This window comes from Gobio gobio (genome assembly GCF_949357685.1).
Source record: "Gobio gobio genome assembly, chromosome: 14".
Lineage (NCBI taxonomy): Eukaryota > Metazoa > Chordata > Actinopteri > Cypriniformes > Gobionidae > Gobio > Gobio gobio.
In genome coordinates this window covers 10,688,515-10,715,969 of record NC_137107.1, presented here as the reverse complement: position 1 = coordinate 10,715,969, position 27,455 = coordinate 10,688,515, and the positions used below count along the sequence as shown (strand labels likewise).

Genomic DNA, 27,455 nt, shown 5'->3' with positions numbered 1-27,455 from the left:
TCTGAATTTTTTTTATTAACTGCGCCCTCTACTGTACTGCCGTGAATTAGAATTTCTTCATTTCACTTTTGGTGTGAAAGGCCTTTACATTTGCCAATAGAACTTTTAACAAATAAGCAAGCCCAGCCCAGGTGAGAAAAAAGTAACGCAAAAGTAACGTAACGCATTACATTACATTAAAAGTAACTAAGTAACGCAATAAGTTACTTTTGTAGGGAGTAACATAATATTGTAATGCATTACTTTTAAAAATAACTTTCCCCAACACTGGACGACAAAATGTTTAGTAATGGTGGGAATCACCCTGTACCTCACTATACGATACATGGCTCACGATACTGATAATATAACGATACAATAATTCTGTCTAACTATGAAAACAAAACTCCTGTGAAAAGGTTATGTGCAGGTTTTCCAGAGTTAAACGTATTATTTTACTCACACTGCTGTCCGCCATCTCGTTAAAAACCTCTTTTTTGTCCCAGACAAAAACATTTATAGGTTTTTATACATTTATAGGTCTGATATTTTGTTTCAGACAAGCTGGTTGCAATTTCAAATTACCACTCAACAAACTGCATCAAAAATTGCTATGTATATGGCATCAGCCACTTAATTAATCAGATATAGGTTAACAAAATCCACAATGTTTGAACAAAGCTGGAGGTTCATGCTGACATTAACCACTTTCTCACCATAAATAATTGTGTTTCTGTACATTTTGGCTCAATATGTGCCTGCTTGCACAACTGCAACTCTATAAAGGTTTGAATATTATTAGAAATGTATGTCATAGGCAATCTGCTGACATTTGTATCTAGTTTTTGTTTGGGTGCGAGTCTGCATTTTAATGTGTAAAAGCACAGTTTTGGAAGTATATAGAAAATAGGCCTATGCGACAACAAAAGCAAAAACACATGAAGCTTTGCTTGACCTTCTGAGTGTCAATATCTTGTCGGATGTTGCCCATGTCTTTATTGGTCTTCTCTCGCTGTTTTTCAGCCTCGTGTAGTTGTTTTTCCACCTCTTGTAGCTCAGTTTCTTTTTGCTAAATAAGAAAAAGTAAAAAAGAAAATAAATGGGGGAAATAAAACATGAATTAGGAAATGAGAGCTAAGAGATTGCACATCATTTTGCCGTACCTCTTTGTAGCTGTCTTTGCCCTCATCAATGTACTTGAGGATCTCTCTTTCAAGGAGGGTCAAGTTTTTAACTTTTTCCTTGATTGCATTTATCTAAAAGAAAGTATAAAGCTTTAGTCAACTCCAACGATAAGCAATGACTTTGTCTTGCATTAAAGTAAAAATCCAAAACCTTTCATGTAATACATTGCGGTGAATAAGTTCACAGTAAACATAACTTATGAGTCACATAAAACCTATAACACAAATGCAAAAAAACCTTTTCTTGCCCTTCTTCCTGTTTCTGCATCTTGCGCTTAGCAAGGTCCTGTTTCTCCAGCTGGAGCTTCTCCAGAGTTGCAGCTAGAGGAGACATCTGATCATTTGCATCCTAATAAACACAAATCATGACAACAGTAAAAATATGATAACACCAACTGTTCAAAAGTTTGGGTTTGGTAAGATTTGATGTTTTTGAAAGAATTCTCTTGTGCTTGCCACAGCTGCATTTATTTGATCAAAATACAGTAAAAAAATGTTTTTCAAGTGGAAAAACTGTTCTAATTATGTACGTTTGTGATGGCAAAGCTGAATTTTCAGCAGCCATTATACTATTATACTAATATGCTGATTTAATGCTCAATAAACATATCTTATTACCGTATTATCAATGTTGAAAACAGTTGTACTGCTTAACATTTTTGAGGAAATCGTGGAACTTTGTCAGATTAAGCCCTCAAGGCATTTTCAGAGTTGTTTTTTTCTGAGTGACATACACAAAAGTAAAGACTCAACTCCAAAACTATAGCAAGGAGAGTCAAAAGGTCAGTAGTGTTAGTTTGATAGAAAACTTTCATGGACATTCTCATGCAATAACTTTAGAAAAAGAAAAAAAGTTAGGAAGATAATTATTCTTTGGTGAAGTTCCTATAGATATGTTCTGTGGTGATAGCATACAGTAATAAAGTCACAGCATTCGGAAACAATGTAGCCTTTTACATAGTTGAAAAAAGAGAAATTCATACATTTTAGGGGTGTGACGAGATATCGTGGAGCTCTCAGAACCAGCCGCTCCCTATACACAGAGTTTGTGCAATCGCGAATCAAAAGCGAAAGTAAATGCGAGCTCCGTGATTGGCACAATTAGGCGACATAATATCAAACGTATCTTATGCTGGGCTGTGTAGCTGTAACCACCTCTTAGCTCTGTTCTCGGTTTTGCTCTCTATTTGCACTTTGAATATTGAGGTTGATTATGGTTGCACTTAAGACTAAGAAAAGTTATTTATTTTCATTATACCGTTTTTATTTCTATGTTCAATTTGTGGAATGGAGTTGAATTAGGAGGTACAGACAATTTTGTCATTGAGGATTTCTTAAAAATACAGGGAAAACATCTCGTCTCGTTCTCGTGAACCCAATTTGGGTCTTGTCTTGTGAGCTAAGTGTCTCGTCACACCCCAAATAAATTATGAATTTTTTTATTTAATTATCAGCAAATAACTCGGCAATACTTAGGAGTTACTCAAATTGGCCACATACATTGTAAAGTTCAGACTCTAAGCTTTCAAATGACAAATATTTTGTGTTAATCAAGGCAGTAGTTTTGAAAAATATGATAATGTTTCTTAGCTAGGTGGTAGTCTCTGTTTTATAGTGATTACTCAGCACTTGTTAGGAGTTACAATCTTTAAAAAGCTGAGTTTCTACACTTTAAATTATACCTTTTTGTGTTTTTCTATTCAGTGGTTGCTTAGTAATTTGGGCACTTTGGGCTTAAAGAACAGAATTTATTTGAAATGGACATTTTCGTAATGTATACTTTACTGTCATTTTTTATCAGTTCGATGCATTCTCGCTGAATAAATACATAAATAACCAAGAGGTTCCCTTTCATTGGTTCACTCAACGCTGAGTCAGGAGCTGAAGCTATGGGAACAGTAAACCACAGCTCCACACTATGAGGTAACTGCTGGTTTATCAGTCTGTGACTGCACAAGCATGAAACACTGACAAACATGAATGAATGACACCCCGCTCAAGCAAAAAAAACCTGGGAACCGGGGGTCAGGTCAATATCAAGATTATAAAATCTGATAAAAGTGTGTAGAGAAGCCCTACATAAATTTTCTCCAAGGATGCTCCTCTAAACAAAGCCTGGGAAGCAGCAACAACCCTAGTAAAGTTTTTTCACATAGCAGCAACATCAACTTAAAATACTCTTAACTGGGCAAAGCCTATGTTACACCTTTTACATTATCCCAAAACCCAAAGGGTGGAGAAGAAAAGGGCAACATCATAACCTGGGAGCAAAATTAAGTAGATGCAACCTTGGGTATGAATCCTTGGACACAACAAGACCTTCACCAGACCAGAAGCAAATCCATACAAGGGCTCACAGACAAGGCCTGTAAATCACTGACAGAGCCAATCAGACACTTCTCTGAAGATGATTCCAATGGCTCAAATGGAGAATCTGTTAAACCTTCCAAAGACACAGATAAATCCAGTGAGGGAACATGTAAAGAACGGAAATGTCTTAGGCACCCACAGGCAGTGAATCAGATCCAACTGTCAATCTTTGCACCACGATGCAAGAAGCCAAAACTTGAAGACACATAGGACACAATTTAAGATGGCAACTTATGTGCCAGTTGAGATGATTGGCCTTCCATAGAGGCATCTATCTTGATCATCTTGCAACAACAGATTGCACTTGGAGGAAAGCCCTGGGTCAAAACTGATCCGATAGCACCTGCGTGTAAGTACGCCAGCAGGAACTTGACTGTTGATTCACCACTCAAATGGACCATAGGGAGAAGGCCCAGCCGAATCACAGCTACCATAAGACCTAATAGTCGGTGACACAAACCCACATTGACCGTATACCCTGCTTTAAAATAACTCAGAAGCGAGAAGTCTCAACCAAAGCCCCCGCAAATCAGAACCAAATCTAAATGGGCGAGGTAATTTAAAACCTGCATGCCCTGGAGCCTCAATGGGGCCAGAAATCCTTCCATACATTTCATGAATGTACGGAAAGCCAGGGCAGATTCTGAAAAAACAGAACAAAACTGGCAATCTTTGCCTCCCATATCGAAACCTAAGGATATTCACGTGTCTCTTGACCATTTTAATGCAAAAATGCATCCTTCAGATTGATCGTAACAAAACCAAAATCTCTGGTTTGAATCTGAGAGCAGCAGCAAGTGTACCTTCAACCAAACCACCTATATCTCAGAGATAAAGATAGTGGTGAATCACTCATGTATCTTTGATTGAGCCTGAGGCTGAGCTCGCTTCCACAGTGTGAGAAACAAAATTCAACAACTCACTGCAGGATAAAGAAGTATGCACTTCTTGGCTGCTAAAGGTACAGCAAAACAACTCCTCAGAATCTAAAGCGGCTGAGAAATTTATTAGTTCCCTCTCCATAGCCTCCACTCTCTCCTAATTCAACAATTGGATCCCTAAACATTTAGGCCCAGATTTACTAAACAGGGCAAATTAGCATGACAGCGCAAAACCAAAAAAGGGCACATGCGAGTGGAAAGTTCTGCGTGCAATCTACTGATGACGTACACATTAATTCCTAGAAGTCTGAGCTCTTTTGGGGCCCTTTAGAAGTTTTGACATGCTCTGACATTTGTGCTTTTTTCAGTTGCTTATAAAACACATTAATGGCAGAAGTGAAATTACACTGTATTCAGCACAAATATATCTGAGCAACATGTATGTACATGCTTGTATTTTTGAGAGAATGTCTATGCATGGTTTAAAAAAAAAAAAACGAAGTAAATTAAGCCCTCAAAACACACAATAGATATGTGTCCACAAGACTTTTGACTAATGGGTGTTGTTGCCTAGAGTTTTTGCTTCAAACTGATGTGAGAATCATTGAGCCTACTCATTCACATAAAACAATATATTCATTTACATTTTGTAAGACATTTTTTTCTTTACAAAGGCCATATGCATAATGCTGGGTATCACACCTGAGAGACAAAAGAACGCATAATGAGCCACATAATGGGCCGCATAATGAATGAGCTTCAGGTATGTGACTGAGAGGGAGCAACAGGAGCAAAGGAAATATTTTTTTTGTAGTTTATTTAGAATGAAGTCAACAAAGGCCTATTATATTTTAAATTATCAAAATATTTGACTACACTGCAAACAATGCTCTTATTATTTAGTATTTCTTCTTGTTTCCAGTCAAAAATATTTAAAATTCTTAAATCAAGATTAATTTACTACAACCCCAAATCAGAAAAATTTGGGACAGAATGGAAAAAGCAAATAAAAAAAGTGATTTCTAAATTTACTTTGACTTGTATTTCATTGCAGACAATATGAACACAAAATATTTCATGTTTTGTCTGGTCAACTTCATGTCATTTGTAAATATGCATCCTTTCCTGTCATTCAGACCTGCAACACATTTCAAAAAAAGTTGGGACAGGAGCAATTTAGGGCTAGTAATGAGGTAAAATGGTTAAATAATGATGTGATTTGAAACAGGTGATTGTAATTATGATTTGGTACAAAAGCAGCATCCAAGAAAGGTCTAATCCTTTAGGAGCAAAGATGGGCCGAGGATCGCCAGTTTGCCAACAAATATACGTGAGAAAATTATTGAAATGTTTAAAAACAATGTTCCTCAAAGAAAGATAGGAAGAGATTTGGATATTTCACATTCAACAGTGCATAACATATTAAAAGATTCAAGGAATCTGGAGGAATTTCAGTGCGTAAAGGACAAGGGCGCAAGCCTAAGCTGAACAACCGTGATCTCCGATCCCTCAGGCGGCACTGCATCAAGAATCGTCATTCATCTAGAAGCGATATCACCACATGGGCTCAGGACTACTTTGGCAAACCTTTGTCAAGTACCACAATACGTAGTTATATCCACAAATGCCAGTTAAACTGTACTGTGTCAAAAGGAAGCCCTATGTTAACAGTGTCCAGAAGCGCCGTCGACTTCTCTGGGCTCGGAGGCATCTGGGATGGACCATCACACAGTGGAAATGCGTACTGTGGTCAGATGAATCAGTATTTCAGGTATTTTTTGGGAGGAATGGACGCCGTGTGCTCCGGACCAAAGAAGAAAAGGATCATCCAGACTGTTACCAGCAACAAGTCCAAAAGCCAGGGTCTGTCATGTTATGGGGTTGTGTCAGTGCCCTTGGCAAAGGTAACTTGCACTTCTGTGAAGGCACCATTAATGCTGAAAAGTACATAGAGATTTTGGAGCATAATATGCTGCCTTCAAGAAGACATCTTTTCCAGGGACGTCCATGCATATTTCAACAAGACAATGCAAAACCATTCTGCACACATTACAAAGTCCTGGCTGCGGAGGAAGAGGGTTCGGGTACTTGACTGTCCCGACCTGTCTGCAATAGAGAATGTGTGGCAACGAAGACCCCGTACTGTTGCCCACCTTAAAGGCCCGGGTATACTTCACTTACCGCGCCCGGACGCGTCACGCGTGCAGCCCTGTCCGCGCGTCTTTCAAAGTATACTACACAACGGATGCACGCGGATTTACTGTCCCAACTTTTTTTGAAATGTGTTGCAGGTCTGAATGACAGGAAAGGATGCATATTTACAAATGACATGAAGTTGACCAGACAAAACATGAAATATTTTTGTTCATATTGTCTGCAATGAAATACAAGTCAAAGTAAATTTAGAAATCACTTCTTTTTTTTTTTTTTTTGCGTTTTCCATACTGTCCCAACTTTTTCTGATTTGGGGTTGTAGATAAGTACAATTTTCAATTCTCCGGGTGCCAGTATGAACTGAAAACACAACAAATCAGAGTATCCAGCGCTCATAATGATTACATCTGCGTATTTTGGGTAAAGATTGAATAAATAATACTTCTCTGAATAGAAATTTGACAGAGACATACGAAATTATATCAATATTTCTCCTCATCTGCACACTTTTGAACTAAAAGCCCTGAGGGATGTTGTTTTGTAGAGTCTTCATGACGAGCATAGAGGAGTTTTTTATGAATGAGCAGCTGACGCTCATATTACAATCAAAAGGTACAGACGCCGGTTTTCATATTCATAATATTTGAGTTGATGTGGGCGTTAGGGATGGGCGATATGGACTTAAAAAATTATCCCGATATTTTCTAGTATTTATTGAGATAACAATATCAATGACGATAAATGTAGTATCATTCCCCATGTTTTTGGATACAAGTGAGAGCTGCATGCATTCTTGAGAGTCTCAGAAAAACAAACAATGATCTAAAGTAAAACGTACATGTCATCAAATAGGCTCCTATAATACATAATAAATACATCATTTTTTTTTTAAAATGTAAAATTCCTCACCAGCCTTTTCAGAAATGGAAAAGTTGCAGATATAATTGTCTTCTGTAAAAGTGCAGTTAATGTTTAAATTGTGCAACTGTGCTGAAAAACATCACACACTACAAACAATAATAATTCAAATCAATGACAAGGTTTAAATGTAAACCGATTCTGTATTTATTCATACACTCATGGTGTAAACAGTGGTAAAAAATAGCAGAGACAGCAAAAGTAATTATCCCAAAAATGTCTTCAGCTTACAAAAAAGTTGAAAATAATGATTAAATGATAGAATTTCAGTAATTTGAGTTGATAAGATAATACCAAGAATTCTTCTACTAATAAAAATAAACTGCACTAAGGAATAATGAGCTTCTGGGTTCATGAATATTAATCACGTTGTCAGTGCTCATTCAAACTGATTTGCTAAAATCAAAACAGGCACAGTAATAGGTGCACTCCAGCCAATGAGATTCCCGTTTGTGCATTCGTTTCTTCCTGTTCATGAAAGGCTGAATAATTCCAAATAAACGTCATTATTTTGCAGGAAAATACAACAAAGGATATTGTTTACGTGAAGCACGTCAATTCTGTGTGGTATAAGACTCTCTCGCTCTCTCTTTGAGTGTGTGTGAAACACGGAGCGCTCTCAGTCGCGCGCCTCACACTAGTTTACTGTGCGTCAAATGCACTGCGCATTCATTGAGTTGAACTGAAATAGTATGATTTACCGATCGATTGAGAAAGAGCGAATATCTTAAGCGCTCAGTACAAGTGCTCAGCGAGTGAAAATACATCTGTATGTACAGGTTCAGATTGCCCTCAGGTAGCCCCTCGTTTAGCTATGAACTCTTCCGCAGCTTCCGCCATAGTTGTTTTCGCTCTGCACGTGAGATGCGGATTCAGTGCCGTCCCATCACGCGCTGCGTGTAGGGCACCACAAGAAAATTCTCTCACCAACCCCCGTTCAGCTATACAAATTGATGAACGCAGCCACCGCGGCCATCATAAAGTAATAACGCTTAGGGCATCAAGACGGCCAGCGGCGGCACTGTGCGGATGGGTCGCGCCATCAACTAGGCTTTATCGTTATTATCGCGGGAAGACAAATTCTTATCGTGGGGAGAATTTTTACCGGTATATCGCAAACGATAAGATATCGCCCATCCCTAGTGGAGATGTTGGCGCATGGATCGTCAGTATTTGAATCTCTAAAGAACGCACGCTCTGTGGGTGTGCTCGCATCAGTGGATAATGAAGAGGCTCGCGAACGACTGACATCTCTCTGTTTTCAAACAGATAACATAAACACAGAATATTTGTTTTCGATATAGTTTACATTATTTAAAACCTGACATTTCAGCGTTTCTTTTCACTAAGTTTTCACTAAGCTACAGGTAATTTTCTGAAGACAATCAGATTAGACATCGTTGAGAGAGAGGTTGTAAATCGCACATCTTGTTTGTTTTCATTATTTTGCAAAAAGCACAACATTTTTTTTATTGTGACTGTACACAAAAAAAAAGAAACTTAACAGATTATAATGATGTATAACACTTGCCTGAATGATAAAAAACGAGTTATTTGAGTCTCTTTGGCACTGATAAGAAATAAAGTAAGTCGATCGCGCCGGTGCGACCGCCGACTCGAGGGGGTTAAAGGACACAGACGCAGCCGGGTCATTTCCATAATGACCAACACAATCTACCAAGAGCAGAGTAAATTAGCGTCTGGTTTAAGACATTCTTTTTTGAACGTTAAATAATGGCGCAAATAACATAAAATTGACTAGCGCCAACCATAGTAAATTGCGTTGAATGATTTAAATAGTCTTCTCCCATAAAATTTTGCATCTGAAACTCCGACAAATGCGTATGCAATAAGGTCAGCCACAAAAATAACTTGTTCATGCCTTTTCAGTGCCAATTATTCACTGCATGTCTTTAGTAATAAGAGAAATCTGAGTGATGCCATGATCACATCCTTTTAAAGTACTGGTGACACATGGCTTAGTGACAGGTGCAAGCACAATCAGCCAATGAATCCGTGTGATTATACAGGCTTCAGACAATCATCACACCAGGAGGGTGTTTCGATAATGTCAGCTAATGACACAGTTTCCAGTGAACCTAAGAAAGGGAAGTTCTCTCATTATGAATCAAAGGCACATTAAAGTGGAAAGGTGCTCCTCACCCGGATGTCTCGGTGGAGCGTTTGGATTTCAGTGGAGAACTCCACACACTGCTCCTCCAACTGTTGACGCTTCTGCATGTTGCTAGAGATCTGGAGCTTTTCTCCACGAATCTCGTTTACACTGCTCCTCAAGGCCTGGATCTGCTCCTGCTGGTCCTGGATCAGTTTCCTTTTCAGCTCGATCTTACTGCAGGCTACACACGAGGAGCATCACACGGAGACACAGTGATAAACATATAGGTGAAAGAAATTATTTGACCAGTGTTTGGGTATTTGAATACTTTGTTGATTTTTTTTTTGAGGTGTGACATGCTACATCTGAAATATTTTTTTTTCTACAGCATTTTGCTAATACTTCGTAATTAACATTTAAATATATAAACAATGCTTGCAGACTTAAATTGAGGACCTTTTTTTTAGTTGAGGACATAAGCCCCGTTCCCACCGAAATTAACCGGAACAATTTGTCCCAGGAACTCTTTTTCCCCCAGACCTGTTGCTGTCTGCGTTTCCATCGCAGTCTAAAGTACCGTGAATATTAGTTCTGTGACGTAGGACTGTGTGCAAATTTCCAGAGCCCACTGGATTTCGTCCTCCGCAAATAACCGTAATAAAGCCTGAACCTCGAGTTCGGTCCATCGGTCGTATCTTTAAAACTCCATTGTTGATTCGAATAGCAAACAACTCTTACTGCACGCACCACAACAGACTTTCCAGTTTAAATAAAATGCGGCGTGAACTCAACCAATCAGCATGTTCAGCGGTCAAGTCCCACCCCTGAAAGATCCTGAACCTTGAAAAAGTACTACCTCACAAGCAGGGCCATTTTGAGGGGGGAACTTTATTTAGACCCTGGCTCCTGCGGTCGAAACACACCGAATACCACCCCAAAGTCCCTAGTTCCAGGGGAAAGTTCCTGTGGTGGAAACGCAGCTATAATTTAAGATATGTCAGTACAAGTTTCTTTTAGTTAAGCTCAAACATGCATTTTAGTCTGGGACTAGTCTTAAGCCTCATCTGTGAAACTGGGCATATGGGTGGATTGCACCAATAAGGATTAAATTAAGCGAAGTTTAGAGCTAATCTAGGATTTGTTGATCTAGGTTTTTTTGCAAGGAGATCAGTGACGGATCTGTGTCCCAGACTTGATCTGATCGATCGTCTGTCTATCTAGATCTATATAGATATAATATATATAGATATGTATATTAAGTATTCAACTATATTGCTGATCAACTCATTTTAATTATCATAAAGTCATAATTAAGAGATAAAATGTTGAAAATATGATTTTAAATGTCCGGATTATATTATTCTGAGATAAAAATTCTAAATTTTGGATTTAAAGTCAAAATTATGATTAAAAAATCTAGAATTATGATTACAAGTCCTAATTAGGAGATAAAAGCTGAAATTAGATTTTTAAAAAAATCTAAATTATGACCAAAACACACACAAAGACATTTAAGAGATGAAATCATGCTTGTTATTTAAAAAATAAAATGTAAATGCGCTTTTAATTTTTCTGATTCACTTATAATTATAATATTTACATTATTTATTTACAAAATTAATTTCTTATCATGACTGTAAAGCTGCTTTGAAGCAATGTGTTGTGAAAAGCGCTATAGAAATTAAGGTGACGATATACAATTAGACAATTTGATATTCAATATATTATATAGATATACAAATAACAATGTTTAAAATGATGTACATGACCATTCAAAAGTTTGGGGTCAGTAAGATGTTTTTTAAAAGAAATTAATACTTTTTCTGAAGGATCATGTGACACTGAAGACATTAATAAATTACACTATTATATATAATAAAACAGAAATTATTTTAAATAGTTATAATCATTTTCCACATGTTTTTATTGTATTTTTGATCAAATAAATGCAGCCTTGCTGAGCATAAGAGACTTCTTTCAAAAAACTCTTACAAAATCTTACAAACCCCAAACCTTCGAACAGGAGTGTACGTTCACATGAGATTCACAAAAGCAGTTTTTTTTCTACATAAGCTGCTGAACGTACTGGTGTCCAGGCGGTGTTGGGTCTCTTGTTTCTCCTGGCTGACCTGCTGCATGGTGCGGCTGAGATCAACTCCCTGCAGCCGGGCTGCATGTTGAGCGATCCTTCTCTCCACATCCTTCAGGTCAAGCTACATATAACAGGAAACATTCGGATTACACACAGGTGAATAACAATACTGCTTGTCAAGTTGTGAAACATCGATTACTGTTTCCGGGTCCAAGTTTGTACTCTATTTCAAGTGAGAATAATATATCAACAGCCATTTATGAGAACTAATCATTTATAGCACACCTTTACGCTAAGGTTTAAAAAACAAACAAAAAAAAAACACGAGGGGTACACAATGGTCTCTGGACTCAGTCCCAGACACCAATATTTTTAATGATTCATATTAAAATTGATCACTGTCTGGCCAACTAAGATTTCTATCGAGATAAAGGTTAGGATCATGATTTTTTTCAGGTAGTAGTACAGCACACCATGAGTGTATATTAGCACAGTTTGTTTGCTTTTGGGATATAAAGGAGCATGTGGACCTGGAAAGACTTAAAGTGTTAGTTCACCCAAAAATGAAAATTCTGTCATTAATTTCTCACCCGCATGTCGTTCGACACCCGTAAGACCTCCGTTCATCTTCGGAACACAAATGAAGATATTTTAGTGTAAAGCTGATGGCTGAGAAAGGCTTCAGATAGGCCTCCATTGGCATTCAGTACATTTACACTCCCAAGACGCATAAAAGGCACTTAAAACGTTGTTACAAAGTCCATCTCACCACAGTGACTCTACAATAATTTTACAATGCGACGACAATAGTTTTTGTGCGCAAAAAAAAAATCTAAATAACACCTTTATCCAACTTGTTCTTGTCTTCCGTGTGTGCCTCCACGACGCATGCGTGAGAATATGACGCAGATCCGGCGTTCAGACACATGACCCAGAAGCGATTTGTTTACAAGCAGAGGAAGACGCGCGTATCTCAGCTGTTGGATTCTACATTGATCGTGCTTTAGGTCTCGCCGTAGTTCTCAAAATGGGGATAAAGTGTGCATTTCATGGATTCCCGAACGCCGGCGCTACGTCACATTCTCGCGCATGCGTCGTGGAGGCACACGGAAGACAAGAACAAGTTGGATAAAGGTGCTATTTTGATTTTTTTTTTCGCACAAAAACTATTATCGTCGCATCGTAAAATTATTGTAGAGTCACTGTGGTGAGATGGACTTTGTAACGACGTTTTAAGTGCCTTTCATGGATCTTGTGAGTGTAAATGTACTGAATGCCAATGGAGGCCTATCTGAAGCCTTTCTCAGCATCAGCTTTCAACTAAAATATCTTCATTTGTGTTCCGAAGATGAACGGAGGTCTTACGGGTGTCCAACGACATGAGGGTGAGTAATTAATGACAGAATTTTCATTTTTGGGTGAACTAACCCTTTAAAGGAGTACTATGCAGGATTTTTGACAAAATAATGTATAGACTAATACAAAAACAATGCTTATCAGTAATTATTTATGGTCCACTAGCAGTGTGCAGTGGTGTTTGTGTCTACAGTTACCCTGCCTTGTGCCTGGGACATTTCTAGGCTGCACCCTTTGGTCGGTGAGTGTGTTCGTGTACCCCCAGCCAATAATAATACGTGGCACAGGTGAGGGCGGGACTTTATAATATATGAGTTTGAAGCTCGGGAAGTTTGGCCAAGTTGTCCAGTCTCGACACAAAATAGTTGTAGTTACATTGTAATTATGTTTTTATGACCACATGTAATTATTGCTTATTAGTGAGCTAAACTGATTATGACTAAACACGCTCGCAAATACAAGCGGTCATCTAACTATTACTGTAACTGTTATTTTGTATACACAATGCTATTTATGCATGATTTATGCATGAAAAAATATGAACTGCAAAACAGCTGCAAATTTGTGTTCTGGCCGCGAGTTAAATGTGTTTACAAATAGCAAGTGAAAATCCTGCATTGTCCACCTTTATAACCACTTAACTCTTGCTCTATTCTTTATAAAGCTACCATATGACTTCAGAAAACTTAAGATTAAGTAAATAATAAACTTACAGTATTTAATAAGAATACTGCAGTATTCTGACTGTTCTATGTGCTAACTAAATAAGACTTTAAACATATGTTGTGTTGTTTTGACATGGATTTTATTTGTGGTGTTTGGGCTGACTGGAGATGAGCTTAGACCTGGAAGCGATCCATGAGGGAGACGTCCTGCAGACAGGCCTTGGCTGTGTCTTCCTCAGACATCAGTGTGCACAGCAGGGTCTCCTGCTCCTCAGTGTCTCCTTTCAGCTTCTCAATGTCTCGATTCACACGCTGGAGATTATTTCTGAGCTCTGGCAGCTCTTTCTCCTGGAGCTCCACTATGGACTCTCTGTCAGTACAAAAATTATTTGTCAATATCAAAATATTGGGTGGATGGATGGATGGATAGATAGATGGAGGGGTAAACAGGTGAATGGATGGATGGAAGGATGGGGGAATGAAGGGGTAAAAACAAGTGGACGGATGGATGGGGTAATAAAGGGGTAAACAGGTGGATGGATGGATGAAAGGATGGGGGAATGAAGGGGTAAACAATTGGACGGATGGATGGAAGGATGGGGAGTGAAGGGGTAAACGGTTGGATGATGGATAGTTGGGGAATGAAGGGGTAAACAGGTGAATGGATGGATGGAAGGATGAGAAAATGAAGGGTTAAACAGGTGAACAAATGGATGGATAGGGGAATTAAGGGGTAAACAGATGGATGGATGAATGGATGGGGGAATGAAGGGGTAAACAGGTGGATGATGGATGGATGGATGGGGAATGAAGGATGGGTGGGTGTGGAATGAAGGGGTAAACAGGTGAATGGGTGGATGGATGGGGAATAAAGGGGTAAACAGGTGGATGGATGGATGGATGGATGGGGAATAAAGGGGTAAACAGGTGGATGGATGGGTGGATGGTGAAAGGATGGGGGAATGAAGGGGTAAACAGGTGGATGGATGGATGGATGGATGGAAGGATAGAAGAATGAAGGGGTAAACAGGTGAACAGGTGGATAGATTGGGGAATAAAGGGGTAAATAGGTGGATGGATGGATGGATGGAAGGATAGGGGAATGGAGGGGTAAACAGATGGATGGATGGGGGAATGAAGGGATAAACAGATGGATGATGGATGGAAGGATGGGGGAATGAAGGGGCAAAAAATGGATGGATGGATGGATGAATGAATGAATGGAAGGATGGGGGAATGAAGGGATAAACAGATGTATGGATGGAAGGGGGAATGAAGGGGTAAACAGGTGGATGGAAGGATGGGGGAATGAAGGATGGATAGTTAGGGAATGAAGGGGTAAACACGTGAATGGATGGATGATGGAAGAATCAAGGGGTAAACAGGTGAACGGATGGATGGAAGGATGGAGGAATGAAAGAGTAAACAAGTGGACAGATGGATGGATAGGGTAATGAAGGGGTAAACAGGAGGATGGACGGTTTACTTACTTACACAGCTCCAGGTGTAAGTAAGTAAAGGCTGGATGGTTAAAGTGATAAACAGATTGAGCACTGGACAGGTAGATAAATAGAGAGATGAATGAATGGACAGACAGATAGATTAAAAACTGTTATTGCCTGATGGGCTTCAGTGCCATCATTTCATCACGTCTGCGCTCTTTTCTCTTCAAGTCCTGCTCAGTGTTCTTCAGTTTGTCTGGGACGAGCCGCAGCTTGGACTGCATGTCATTAATGACGTCCTGGAGCTCAGCCTCGGACGGGAACACACGCTGACATACGGGACAGCAGGGCTCGCCCTCTTCTGTAAGCTGACTGATGAACTGACTGTACACGGCTGTGGCACCCGCCAGCATGGCTGCTCAGAGGAGAGAAAAAGACACTGATAATCACATTAAAAACATGGAAGACAAAGGAAACTAGGGATGTTCAAAGTTAGCACACATACTGGGTTATGTAACTGCTGCAGACTACATCTGTGTGGGTAACATTTTGTCAGCTACCACATTAGCGCTCCCTGCTTACTACTTCATATCACAGTCATTGCTATACTTGGCATAAAGCCGGCTATATCCTGTTTGCCATCAAACCATAACTTACCATCAACCAGGCCCACACAGAATCTACATCTGAAAAGCTTCAGACTTCAGCAGAATTCAAACGCCATTAAACACAAAACGCATCCCTCATGTATGCATGTATGGTTTGTCCTCATATTTGCATTTTCTGCCAAATGTATATGAATTCTGCATTATTCTGAAGATTTTAAACCTCCAAAATCAGCACAGAATGTGTATTTTGTGTGGATCTGAAATGTCTTGTAATGTCGAACACACTTCCGTACCTCTCTGTTTAGAACACTTCTCCAGCTCATCCTGCAGTTTGCTCAGGTCCGACTGGAAGTCCTGACTGCCGCACACGTTGAAAAACCTCTCTTCATAGCTGGCCAGCTGTTCTTCCTTACGTTTGATTTCTGCCATTAAGTGAGTCTTCTTCTGTTCTCCAGATGCAAGCTCCTTACTATGAAAAACAAAAATGGAAATTTAACTCAAGCGTCTTGTCTAGCAATAATGGTTAGTTTACTTATCATTAAGTCCGAAACACATCGAATTAAAACCCCAAGGCTGTAGGTTCAAATCCTAATAAAGTATGTATTAATATTGTATTGAATGTGTGAAGTCTTTAAAGGGGTCATGAACTGAGAAATCTAATTTTCCTTGAGCTTTTGACATACAAGCGGTCATCATACTATAAGAATATCCTTTAAGTTTCAGAAGTGAAAACTTTCTTGTTAGTCCAATAAAAGCTTTTATTGACACCAGGCCCAGCAAACGACAGGTTTTTCAAAGTGGGGATCTATGACGTCAAAGGGAGACAAGCACAGCCTCTGCAGAAGAATATCAACGCCTACTTCATCACTGCCTGTTTAGCTCCGCCCACCATTCGCACATGACATGCAATAGAAAAGGTAGCCTAAGTAACATAAGCCACATGGTGCTAAACCAGATCGAGCTACCAAGCAATAAACATGCCGTTGAGGATTACAAAATATTGTGCAGTGCCTGGGCTTGACAGTAATGCAACATGTAAGTAACTGTTCATTCTAATGCCTGATCTGAAATGTAGTCAGATGTTCTTTGTCTGTGTGTCAGTAAATCAGACCAGTGACTAAACGTCAACTTGCGTTGTTTCTCTTAATAGGATGAAAATAATCTGTTTTTTTAATTGTTATTAAATTCTATAAAGAAAGCGATCAAAGAAAGCTCCCTTTGCTATTGTTGATAATAACAATTATCATGATGGTGCGCGCTGACCCTGTCAATCAAACAGCGAGAGTATATCAGTGACTCCCGTTTTATTCAATGAATCTCTTAACTATATCACGTTTGCACTGTTAGTGAAGATGAAAGCATTCGTTAGTGTACACAAACTGAGTTGCAATGACGCTTTCATGCGCTCAACACGTCTGTGATTGGCTCCAATGTTCATCACTGCAACCTTTCATGTCACGATCTTAATATAATGCCATAGATCTAAATATAAGGCCATAGATCTAAATATAATGCCATAAACCTATAATGTCATAGATCTAAATAAAATGCCATAGATCTAAATATAATGCCATAGATCTAAATATAATGCCATCGATCCAAATATAATGCTAGATCTAAATATAATGCCATAGATCTTAAAGGGTTAGTTCACCCAAAAATGAAAATTCTGTCATTAATTACTTACCCTCATGTCGTTCGACACCCGTAAGACCTCCGTTCATCTTCAGAACACAAATGAAGATATTTTAGTTGAAATCTGATGGCTCTGAAAGGCCTCCATTGGCTCAATGGCACGGTTCACTCTCAAGACCCTTAAAAGGTACTAAAGACGTCGTTACAAAGTCCATCTCACTACAGTGGTTCTACAATAACTTTATGAATCGGCGAGAATAGTTTTTATGCGCAAAAAAACCCTAAATAACGACTTATATAGTGATGACGATTTCAAAACACGGCCTCATGAAGCTTCGAAGCGTTATGAATCAGCGAGTCGAATCAGCAGTTTGGCGGTTTGACACGCGATCCGAATCATCAATCGGCTCACTGATTCATAACGCTTCGAAGCTTCAGATTTCAACTAAAATATCTTAATTTCTGTTCCGAAGATGAACGGAGGTCTGACGGGTGTCGAACGACATGAGGGTAAGTAATTAATGACAGAACTTTCAGTTTTGGGTGAACTAACCCTTTAATATAATGCCATAGATCTATAATGTCATAGACCTAAATATAATGCCTTAGATCTAAATATAATGCAACACTTTTCACGATTAGTTAACCATGAGAGCTGTAATAGTAAAAACGCTCTAAAAGAGAGACTAATACTATTTCAAATGGCAAGACGTTAGCCAATCACAGCAGTGGGTGTTTACACTAAACTCTCACAGAAGACACGCCCCTTAAAACAGAGCATTCAGAGCAGAGGGCTAAAATCAGGGTAGGAAAAATGCCTTTTATTTATAAATGATGACAATTTTTGGTGTAAAAAGCATTCTAACATTATAAGTGCACTCCAGGAAACATCATAAAACAATAAAACAACGCAGGTCATGACCCCTTTAATATGACTTTTTTTTCGCCATATTTGTCTAGACAGCACTATTAGACATGACTGTGTAAGGCGCTAAACGTCATTGTCTGAATACTACACTGCATGTCCCACTGACCTGAAAATGACCTGCTCCGGAATCGAAACTGAATATGTACAAGATTTAAGTCTGTGGGTGGTTTGGTCTGTGTTTTCTGTTACACCAGGGTCAATGCATGCGTGCGTGTCAATTATCATGTAGACATATAGGCCTAGTTTAAGACAGAGCCTAGATTAAGTCAGTATTACTGGTGTGCATCTTGAGACCAAACAATGGCACTGACATATTTTAAGATAATCAGTGCAAGTTGCTTTCAGTTAAAACAGCTCAAACATGCATTTTAGTCTGAGACTAGACTTAAGCCTCGTCTGTGAAACCGGGTGTTAGGTTCTGATTAAAACTGCATGAAACATTTTAGAGCCTCTCAATGAATAACATAATTTATGGCATTCTCTATCTTATTCTAATAAACACCTACTGTTATACAAATGTTTGTGGAAAAACAAATTCACTAAAAGTGTCACAGACTTCATTTTGCTGAGCCGTTCTCTGGTGGAGTTGATCTCTCTGGATTTGGAGTAGATCCAGTCTTCCAGCTCTCTCTTGCTTGGGAAGTGTCCCAGCAGAGACACCAGGTCTTCATTGTGTCTCGACTTGATCTTCCTCACTTGCTCCTCTTTATCCATCTGGAATCCAAAGCAGAGATTAACTATTGATTTTATAGTTGGATAAAAGTGTCAATTTGTAAGCCCCTGTCTGGCATAAGCACTGATCATAAAACTGCTATATTTGAGTATTTAGATGTCTCTATCCAGATATTACTGTGCTCTATATTCCGTATACTGCCTAGAACGAATGCCTTGTGAGAATGAAGAACGAATGAAGAAAGGTGAGAAATCAGCCCAGAACTACACGGGATGAGCTGGTCATTGACCTGAAAAGAGTTTCCAAGGTTACTGTTGGTAATACACTAAGACGTCATGGTTTGAAATCATGCATGGCACGGAAGGTTCCCCTGCTTAAACCAGCACATGTCCAGGCCCGGCTTAAGTTTGCCAATGACCATTTGGATGATCCAGAGGAGTCATGGGAGAAAGTCATGTGGTCAGATGAGACCAAAATATAACTTTTTGGCCATAATTCCACTAAATGTGTTTGGAGGAAGAAGAATGATGAGTACCATCCCAAGAACACCATCCCCACTGTGAAGCATGGGGGTGGTAGCATCATGCTTTGGGGGTGTTTTTCTGCACATGGGACAGGGCGACTGCACTGTATTAAGGAGAGGATGACCGGGGCCATGTATTGCAGGATTTTGGGGAACAACCTCCTTCCCTCAGTTAGAGCATTGAAGATGGGTCGAGGCTGGGTCTTCCAACATGGCAATGACCCGAAGCACACAGCCAGGATAACCAAGGAGTGGCTCTGTAAGAAGCATATCAAGGTTCTGGCGTGGCCTAGCCAGTCTCCAAACCTAAACCCAATAGAGAATCTTTGGAGGGAGCTCAAACTCCGTGTTTCTCAGCGACAGATCTTCTCTAGATCAGTCAGGTTTCTGGCCTGTGTGGAGGAGTGGGCCAAAATCCCTCCTGCAGTGTGTGCAAACCTGGTGTAAAACTACAGGAAACGTTTGACCTCTGTAATTGCAAACAAAGGCTACTGTACCAAATATTAACATTGATTTTCTCAGGTGTTCAAATACTTATTTGCAGCTGTATCATACAAATAAATAGTTAAAAAAGCATACATTGTGATTTCTGGATTTTTTTTTTTTATAGATTATTTCTCTCACAGTGGACATGCACCTACGATGACAATTTCAGACCCCTCCATGATTTCTAAGTGGGAGAACTTGCAAAATAGCAGGGTGTTCAAATACTTATTTTCCTCACTGTATGTATATATCTCTCTATGTATATAATACTCTTTGGTATATATATATATATATATATATATATATATATATATACACTTCTCTGTATACATATACTTCTCTGTCTGGCAATCCGATGGACGAGTCTGGGTTTGGCAGTTGCCAGGAGAACGGTACTTGCCTGACTGCATTGTGCCAAGTGTAAAGTTTGGTGGAGGGGGGATTATGGTGTGAGGTTTTTCAGGGGTTGGGCTTGTTCCCTTGGTTCCAGTGAAAGGAACTCTTAATGCTTCAGCATACCAAGACATTTTGGAAATGTCATGCTCCCAACTTTGTGGGAACTGTTTGGGGACGGCCCCTTCCTGTTCCATGAGTGCACACCAGTGCACAAAGGTCCATAAAGACATGGATGAGTGAGTTTGGTGTGGAGGAACTTGACTGGCCTGCACAGAGTCCTGACCTCAACCTTAAGAATGGTCAAAATTTCCCATAAACACACTCCTAAACCTTGTGGAAAGCCTTCCCAGAAGACATGAAGCTGTTATAGCTGCAAAGGTTGGCCCAACTCCATACAAAAAAAATTTGGAAATTATATATATAAATATATATATAGCATGTTTCAAAATGAAAGTATGAACAAAATAGGGCTGACAATTTTAGACACTTTTGCTTTTTAAAAGTCGTATGAACAAAATTTCAGTAACTATTTTATAGATTGCATATGACCTAAATAAATTATTATTTTAAAGAAATCATTAAATTAAAGAAATGTATCTGAAAAATGATCATCCAATCCAATGTTTGTAATGGATTATATGTTTGATTCACAATTTCATTTTCAAATTTTGATTTCGCATCATTGACAGCATGGAATGTTATAAATTATTTTGATGTCTCAAGAAAACATTTAAAAAAGACCTATTGTTATAAATAGTATTTTTTTGTGATGTAAAAACGACGACCTGAAGTGTTAATAATAGACTGGAGAATATCAGGTGGTCATGAAATCAAAATAAGACTGTGCTGACATCTAGTTGTTACAGTTATATACTGCAAGCATTGCGCTGGCAAACTAATGCACATCTATAACTTTTTTAACAATTTTTGTAGGATATATTATGGTCTCTCGAGATTATTAGCTGAATCCTGGATGTTTATGTCTTGTTCATATGTGCAGTTCAGTATCATGTTTTATTTTATTCATAAATGTATATTATTCATTATAAATCCCCATTGGATATAATTTTAAAGGAACCAGCAGCGAATTAGTCTCCAGGTTCTGATGTCATCTCTGCACCCCTCTATTGTCCGAAGGCATTTGTTTTATTTATATTGCCTGCATTTGTTTCAGAATTAGGCATAAAAGTGTTATCAAAATGGATGGGCTGCTAATTGACATTATGAGTGATGATGAATAAGTGAATGAAGCATTCATACAGTCCTTTTCTAATGTACACCAAAAGTGCTTTACAGTCATATCAGAGGGTCTTTCCTCACCCACCACCAGTGTACAGCATCCATCTGGATTGCAGCCACAGTATAATGGTGCCAGAGTGCTCACCACACACTGGCTATCCGTGGAAAGGAGACAGAGTGATGGAGCAATTCAAAAGAATAGGGATTATGATTGATAAGGGCCAATGGAGGGAACTTTGGCCAGGACACCAGGGTTAAACCCCTACTCTTTACGATAAGTGCCATGGGATTTTGAATGACCACAGGACTTTTTCCAGTACAGTGCCCCCATCACTATACTGGGGCACTAGGACCCACACAGACCACAGGGTGAGCGCCCCCTGCTGGCCTCACTGACACCTCTACCAGCAGCAACCTGAATTTCCCATGAGGTCTCCCATCCAGGTACTGACCAGGCTCAACCCTGCTTAGCTTCAGTGGGTAACCAGTCTTGGGCTACAGGGTGATATGGCTGCGAGTAGGGTTGGGAATCGCAATAGATTTTCCGATTCCACCTAACGATTCCGTTTCGATTATGATTAAACAACTAATAAAAAAATAGTGGTAAAGAAAAATGCACAACACTAGGGTTGGGCATCGTTTGAAGTTTTATGATTTAAATTCTGCTTATCTTTTCCTAATTTTGATTCCAATAAGGTAGAAAAAAACCTTAGATATCATTCACATTTATTCTAAGTCTTATTGCAAAACATTTCACTGCAGCTGAATACCATGAACAAATATCAACAGGTTATGAACTTTTGCCTATGGTTTAAAAATACCATAGCAAAAAAAATACTATAAAAATACTATTAATACTATTAAAAAAGAACAAATAAACAAATTAGCAATTGCACAAATAAATACAATTGAACAAAGATACGATTGAAATACATTTTCAGGTATTAAGGTACAGAATATGTTATCAAATGTAAAATAACGCTGCACTTTATTAATAAAAAATAGGCTATACATTACTATTAGTGGTGTAACGGTACACAAAACTGACGGTTCGGTACGTACCTCGGTTTTGAAGTCACGGTTCGGTACAGCAGTTTTACAAAATCGCTTTTTATTTATTTTTATTAAACAGTGGTTGACTGAAAATATTGTGTCTGTCCTTAAATTAATTCAATTATAACTAAAAGTTTCTTAAAGATAATGCTGGAAACTATATAGGGAGCCCTTACACATTACTATTAAAGGTTAACAACAGAGCCCAAACTATTAGCCTAAATTCAGTTGCTATTTATGTTTAGATATAATAATCAACACTCATAAGCTTCACATAAGGCAGTTTTTGCATTAACTTCTAAATCTAATTATATATTTTTTTTCTCAAATTCGTTGTTGAAATATAATCATTTATAAACAGTGGCTTTCACTGTCATGACAGATTTATTTAAACATACATTAAATAATCAAGACATCACCAACAGGCTAAGTAGAATATAATGAATATATAGGCTAATATAGTGCATATATTTAGCAAAAGAGTTGATTTCTAACTAACACCTGTGGACACTGACTGACTTCTGAGGTAACAGTTAAATGTGATGCTATGTGACATTGTTTACAAGCTGTTTTATTGTCTTTCCGCGGTTGAAACACAGATTGAGCGATTATACAACATATGATACATTTCAGTAAGTTGTAATGTATCCTCAGCATACCTTAGATATTAATTTATGTTTATTCTTTAGGAAGAGATGATAGTGTTCACTCGCGCGCCGCCGTTTGAAGTTGAACTGACGTGTCTATACAGCGCCTATACAGTCACGTCACATTAAAGAGCGTCAAAACGGCATTTATCGTTTGACGTGATATTTCGTAATAAAATGGACTGAATACTTAATATGTTCGTGTGGGAACTCGGATTGAAGTGTGTTCCGCACTTAAAACAAGCCGACTGTTAACTGTTAAAGATTGCATCCAGAACCGGTTCGAAACGGTTCGATACAAATACGTGTACCCTTACACCCCTAATTACTATAGCCTACATTTTATTACTATAGTATTAATATAGTAATATAATTACACAAGTTATTTTGTCTAGAACAGCGAGTGAATTTCGTTGTCTTTTGTTTAATTAAATCACTTTAAGAGCTGCACAGATCCAATATACTGTTACACATTACATTGGTTACTGATTACAGATCAATTGATTTTTTTCATATTTTCTTTTCAACTGTATTAAGATATAACCGACTGTGTTTACGAGAATATTTTGATCTATTTTTGTGTGTATGTGTCCGTTCATGTGCTGTGCAAAAAGACAAGGAAGATTGCGCACTAGTCACTAAGAGAAGCCGCTGTGAGCGCATGTGTGTGTGTCTGCAGCACAGAAAACAGCGCATGAGTCAACTTTGGCTCAAATGTTTAAAATCAAATTAAAATCACATTTTCTGTGTGCACGATTTGGATGTGTGCAGAGCAAAGAAAACTCTGCGCGAGTCTTTTGAGCTTTAATGGTTTAAAATCACATTAAAATGCGCACACATGAACCGAAATGTGCGTTATCGAATCACCGGTTCTGGGAAATTTGGAAGCGGTTCTAAAATAGAACTGTTTTTCGATACCCATCCCTAGCTGTGGGTGAGAATGATGTGTGAGCTCACTTTGGTCTTCTTGAGCATGTCCATCTCTGCATGTGCCCTGGTGTGTGTGTTGAGCAGTTCCATCTCCTGGTCCAGTCTGCGCTGGGCCTGATCCAGTTCAGTCTTCTCACGCTGTAGTTCAATTACTTCTGCCTTCAGACTGTCCACAGTACAGGCCTGCGTGGCATTATCAAGCTCACGCTCCTATGGGCACACATACATTAACACAAACATACGCTAGTATACTTTGGGCTTAATGCTCAAAGCAAGTCGCCTGTGGTGTAGGTCTTACCGCTTTTTGAAGCTCAGTGTCCAGCTCCTGCAGTCTGCTAGAGGAGCCCTCCAGTTTTTGGAGATCAGATTTGATGTTCTTCAGTTCCTGTTGTTTCTTGGCCTGTATGTCTCTCTTCAGCTCAATGGTTCTCTCTAGACCAGTCTTCTTATCACGGAGATCATCGATGCTTTGCTGCTTTTGTGCCTCTTTCTCCTGCATATCATGCTAAAAAAAAAAATATATATATTATTAAAAATGACAAATGACATGACAAATCCCGACAGTAAACTGTTGCCTCGTTCTATTTATGACGTACTAACATGAAGGACAAATGCTTTGCAACGACTGCTGTGGCGTGTCAACGGTCGCGTCCGGTGTAAACACGGTGTTAGGGCGTGTCCGAATCCACTTTTGCTAGTTTAACGATGGAAAAAACGGTCTGCTCACTTGCCGCATGGTCCAAAAGGGTTGTTGGTATTCTCCTAATGAGACATGGGTGTGTTTTGGGTGTAGCGTGCAATAAACCAATCAGAGTCTCATCTCCCATTCCCTTTAAAAGCCAGTTGAGCTTGGCGGATTCGCTATTTACATGGCGGGATATAGACACCCTCAACCTGTTTCATTTGTCATTACTGCAAATAGGTCATTCTAATACATGCAATGATTATCTATTGTAAGAGCCATTATGCTTTATTTATATGTCTGCTGTAGTTCCACTGTTAGACACCGGGTGGAGTGTGGGTTTAATGGATATAGGTAGCCAGAGAGGAAGTGAGGTCAGGTGTAATGAGGAAAGCAAACAATTTTTGACCGTGTCAGGAGTGGGTATGAAGAGTACTATGTGTTTGAGCATCGTAACTGTGACAAATAAAGGTGATAATTGCAGTACTGGACTGGAAGCGTCATGTTTTGGATCCCACGCGTCAGATAACCCTACAACACCTCTAGCCTAAGTGACAAGATGGTCCTTTGTCGCTTCATTTTGTCAAAAATTGTTTGCTTCCCTCATTACACCTGACCTCACTTCCTCTCTGGCTACCTATATCCATTAAACCCACACTCCACCCGGTGTCTAACAGTGGAACTACAGCAGACATATAAATAAAGCATAATGGCTCTTACATCTATTATGATATGTAGGCATTTTTATCTTTATGTACACTTTTATTTTTAATATTTGGCATTTTTGTGTGCTGTTGTGCGTCCCTGTGTGAGTAACAAGCAGAGTGTACACGCGTTGTGCACCTGCCTATAGGTGCCTATTACTAACACGCCTTTTAAATAACAAAATAAATACTGTTTTCAGTTCCTTAAAATAGCAACACGCCAACAATGCGCCTGGTTTTCAGACCAGCTCGCCCATGGGTGAACCGATGGCGCGAGTGCATTTGCTATTTTAACAACATGGCGCTGGATGTGAAAATGATAACTGTTTCGGGCTGAAACTAGCAAAAAACACTTGCGTTGAGCCTGGCGTCGCATTGCGCCGGGTGCATGATAGGCTGTATGATAGATCGGTCTCTATATTGGACCCCTTCATAATATATATATATTAGCATACACCTTTTTCCCTACCCTAATAAATGTAATTATCAAATGATTGTGAAGCAAAAGTGTGACCTGGGTGGTGAATGACATGTCCTGCAGTTTAATTATCTACCATAGTCTGGTTGAGGGCTTCAGTGTCCTGGTCCAGTCTCTCTTTGACTTGTTTGTGGAAGCTCTGGAGCTGTCGTTCGTTAAGAGGGGTCCGATCATAGCCCTCCAACTCCAGGAAAGATGCTAAACTCTTCACCTGGGTGTCCCTCCTTTTAATGTTCTGTGTGTGCCTATCAGCCTCCAGCTGCAGGCGGCCTTCAAATGAACAGAAACAATGATGATGAACAGCTCTGAGAAACGTTTTTTTTCCCCGTTAATGTTAATGTTTAATCCCGTTCCGATGTCAAATTATTCGTTTTTAGTGCATGTCTATAAGTATGGTGTACTTTAGGACTGCAATAACAAATCTATAAAATCAAAATTTGCCAACAATACATTTTATTCTTTAATGTGGATTTCATCTCTGAAAATCAATTTCTATGAAAAAAAGAACAAATAATGAAGGCCCAAAAGTGAGATAAAAGCAAAAAAAATTTGTCCAAAGCACGAGATGAGAACACTTTATATAAGCACTTCTAAAATGTTCATGAGCATGCTTTCATGTGGCCTGCAGGCTCCCACATCAAGTGCTTGTGTTCTTTAATGGGGTTAAAATATTTTTTCCCACTTAATCAAAGAAGAAATGAACAGATCCGCAGATCCTAGTGAATCTCCCCAGTAGGCCAGTACCACATTCCTGTGGCAAATCAGGTTGTGATGTAAACTAAAAAAGGACATTATTTTATTAAAGGAATTCTATTGACTCTTTTGAATACTAAAATAACAACCATTCAAGCATATATAGAGAACATGTCCACTAGCGATGCTCCGATCAGAATTTTTGACCGATCGACCGATACCAATCATTCAAGCTTAATACAAGTAATACTTAAGCTCTCTGTTGAATGTCAGTGCTTTTTTTCCAGAGTGAAAGTAATACCACAGATGTTATTTACAATAATGGATTGTTATTTTAATTAAGAATCAAATAAATAAGCACATCAAATATAATTTTACAATGAACATTTTAATTGGCCTTTAAAAGCAGGTCTTATGCAAAACACTATCCATATTATGATACTCTGGCTTATTAAAGAGCCTGCAAGACTTAATGTCAAACTGAACATAATTACAACCCATAATGTGTAATTAAACATTGTCCAATATGTGACTGAGAACAAAAACAAATAGAAATACACTGCAACTCCTAAAACAAAATGAGAAGTCTAATACAAGAATATTTGTTCAGATAGACTGTAAAA

At 38.8% G+C, this 27,455-nt stretch overlaps 1 protein-coding gene across 1 annotated transcript in view; it reads right to left on the bottom strand.

The window, feature by feature from the left end:
- Positions 1-27,455, bottom strand: part of rad50 (RAD50 homolog, double strand break repair protein) — a 56,548-nt gene that overhangs the window by 17,105 nt on the left and 11,988 nt on the right. Inside the window, exons 9-20 of the mRNA XM_079835672.1 lie at positions 26,216-26,409; positions 24,574-24,780; positions 24,303-24,485; positions 18,885-19,042; positions 16,059-16,234; positions 15,335-15,572; positions 13,896-14,085; positions 11,689-11,815; positions 9,650-9,843; positions 1,402-1,512; positions 1,143-1,235; positions 935-1,048 (exon numbers count right to left, since the gene is read on the bottom strand). Coding sequence (XP_079691798.1) covers positions 935-1,048; positions 1,143-1,235; positions 1,402-1,512; positions 9,650-9,843; positions 11,689-11,815; positions 13,896-14,085; positions 15,335-15,572; positions 16,059-16,234; positions 18,885-19,042; positions 24,303-24,485; positions 24,574-24,780; positions 26,216-26,409 — 1,985 coding nt within the window. The remainder of the gene's footprint in view (positions 1-934; positions 1,049-1,142; positions 1,236-1,401; positions 1,513-9,649; positions 9,844-11,688; positions 11,816-13,895; positions 14,086-15,334; positions 15,573-16,058; positions 16,235-18,884; positions 19,043-24,302; positions 24,486-24,573; positions 24,781-26,215; positions 26,410-27,455) is intronic.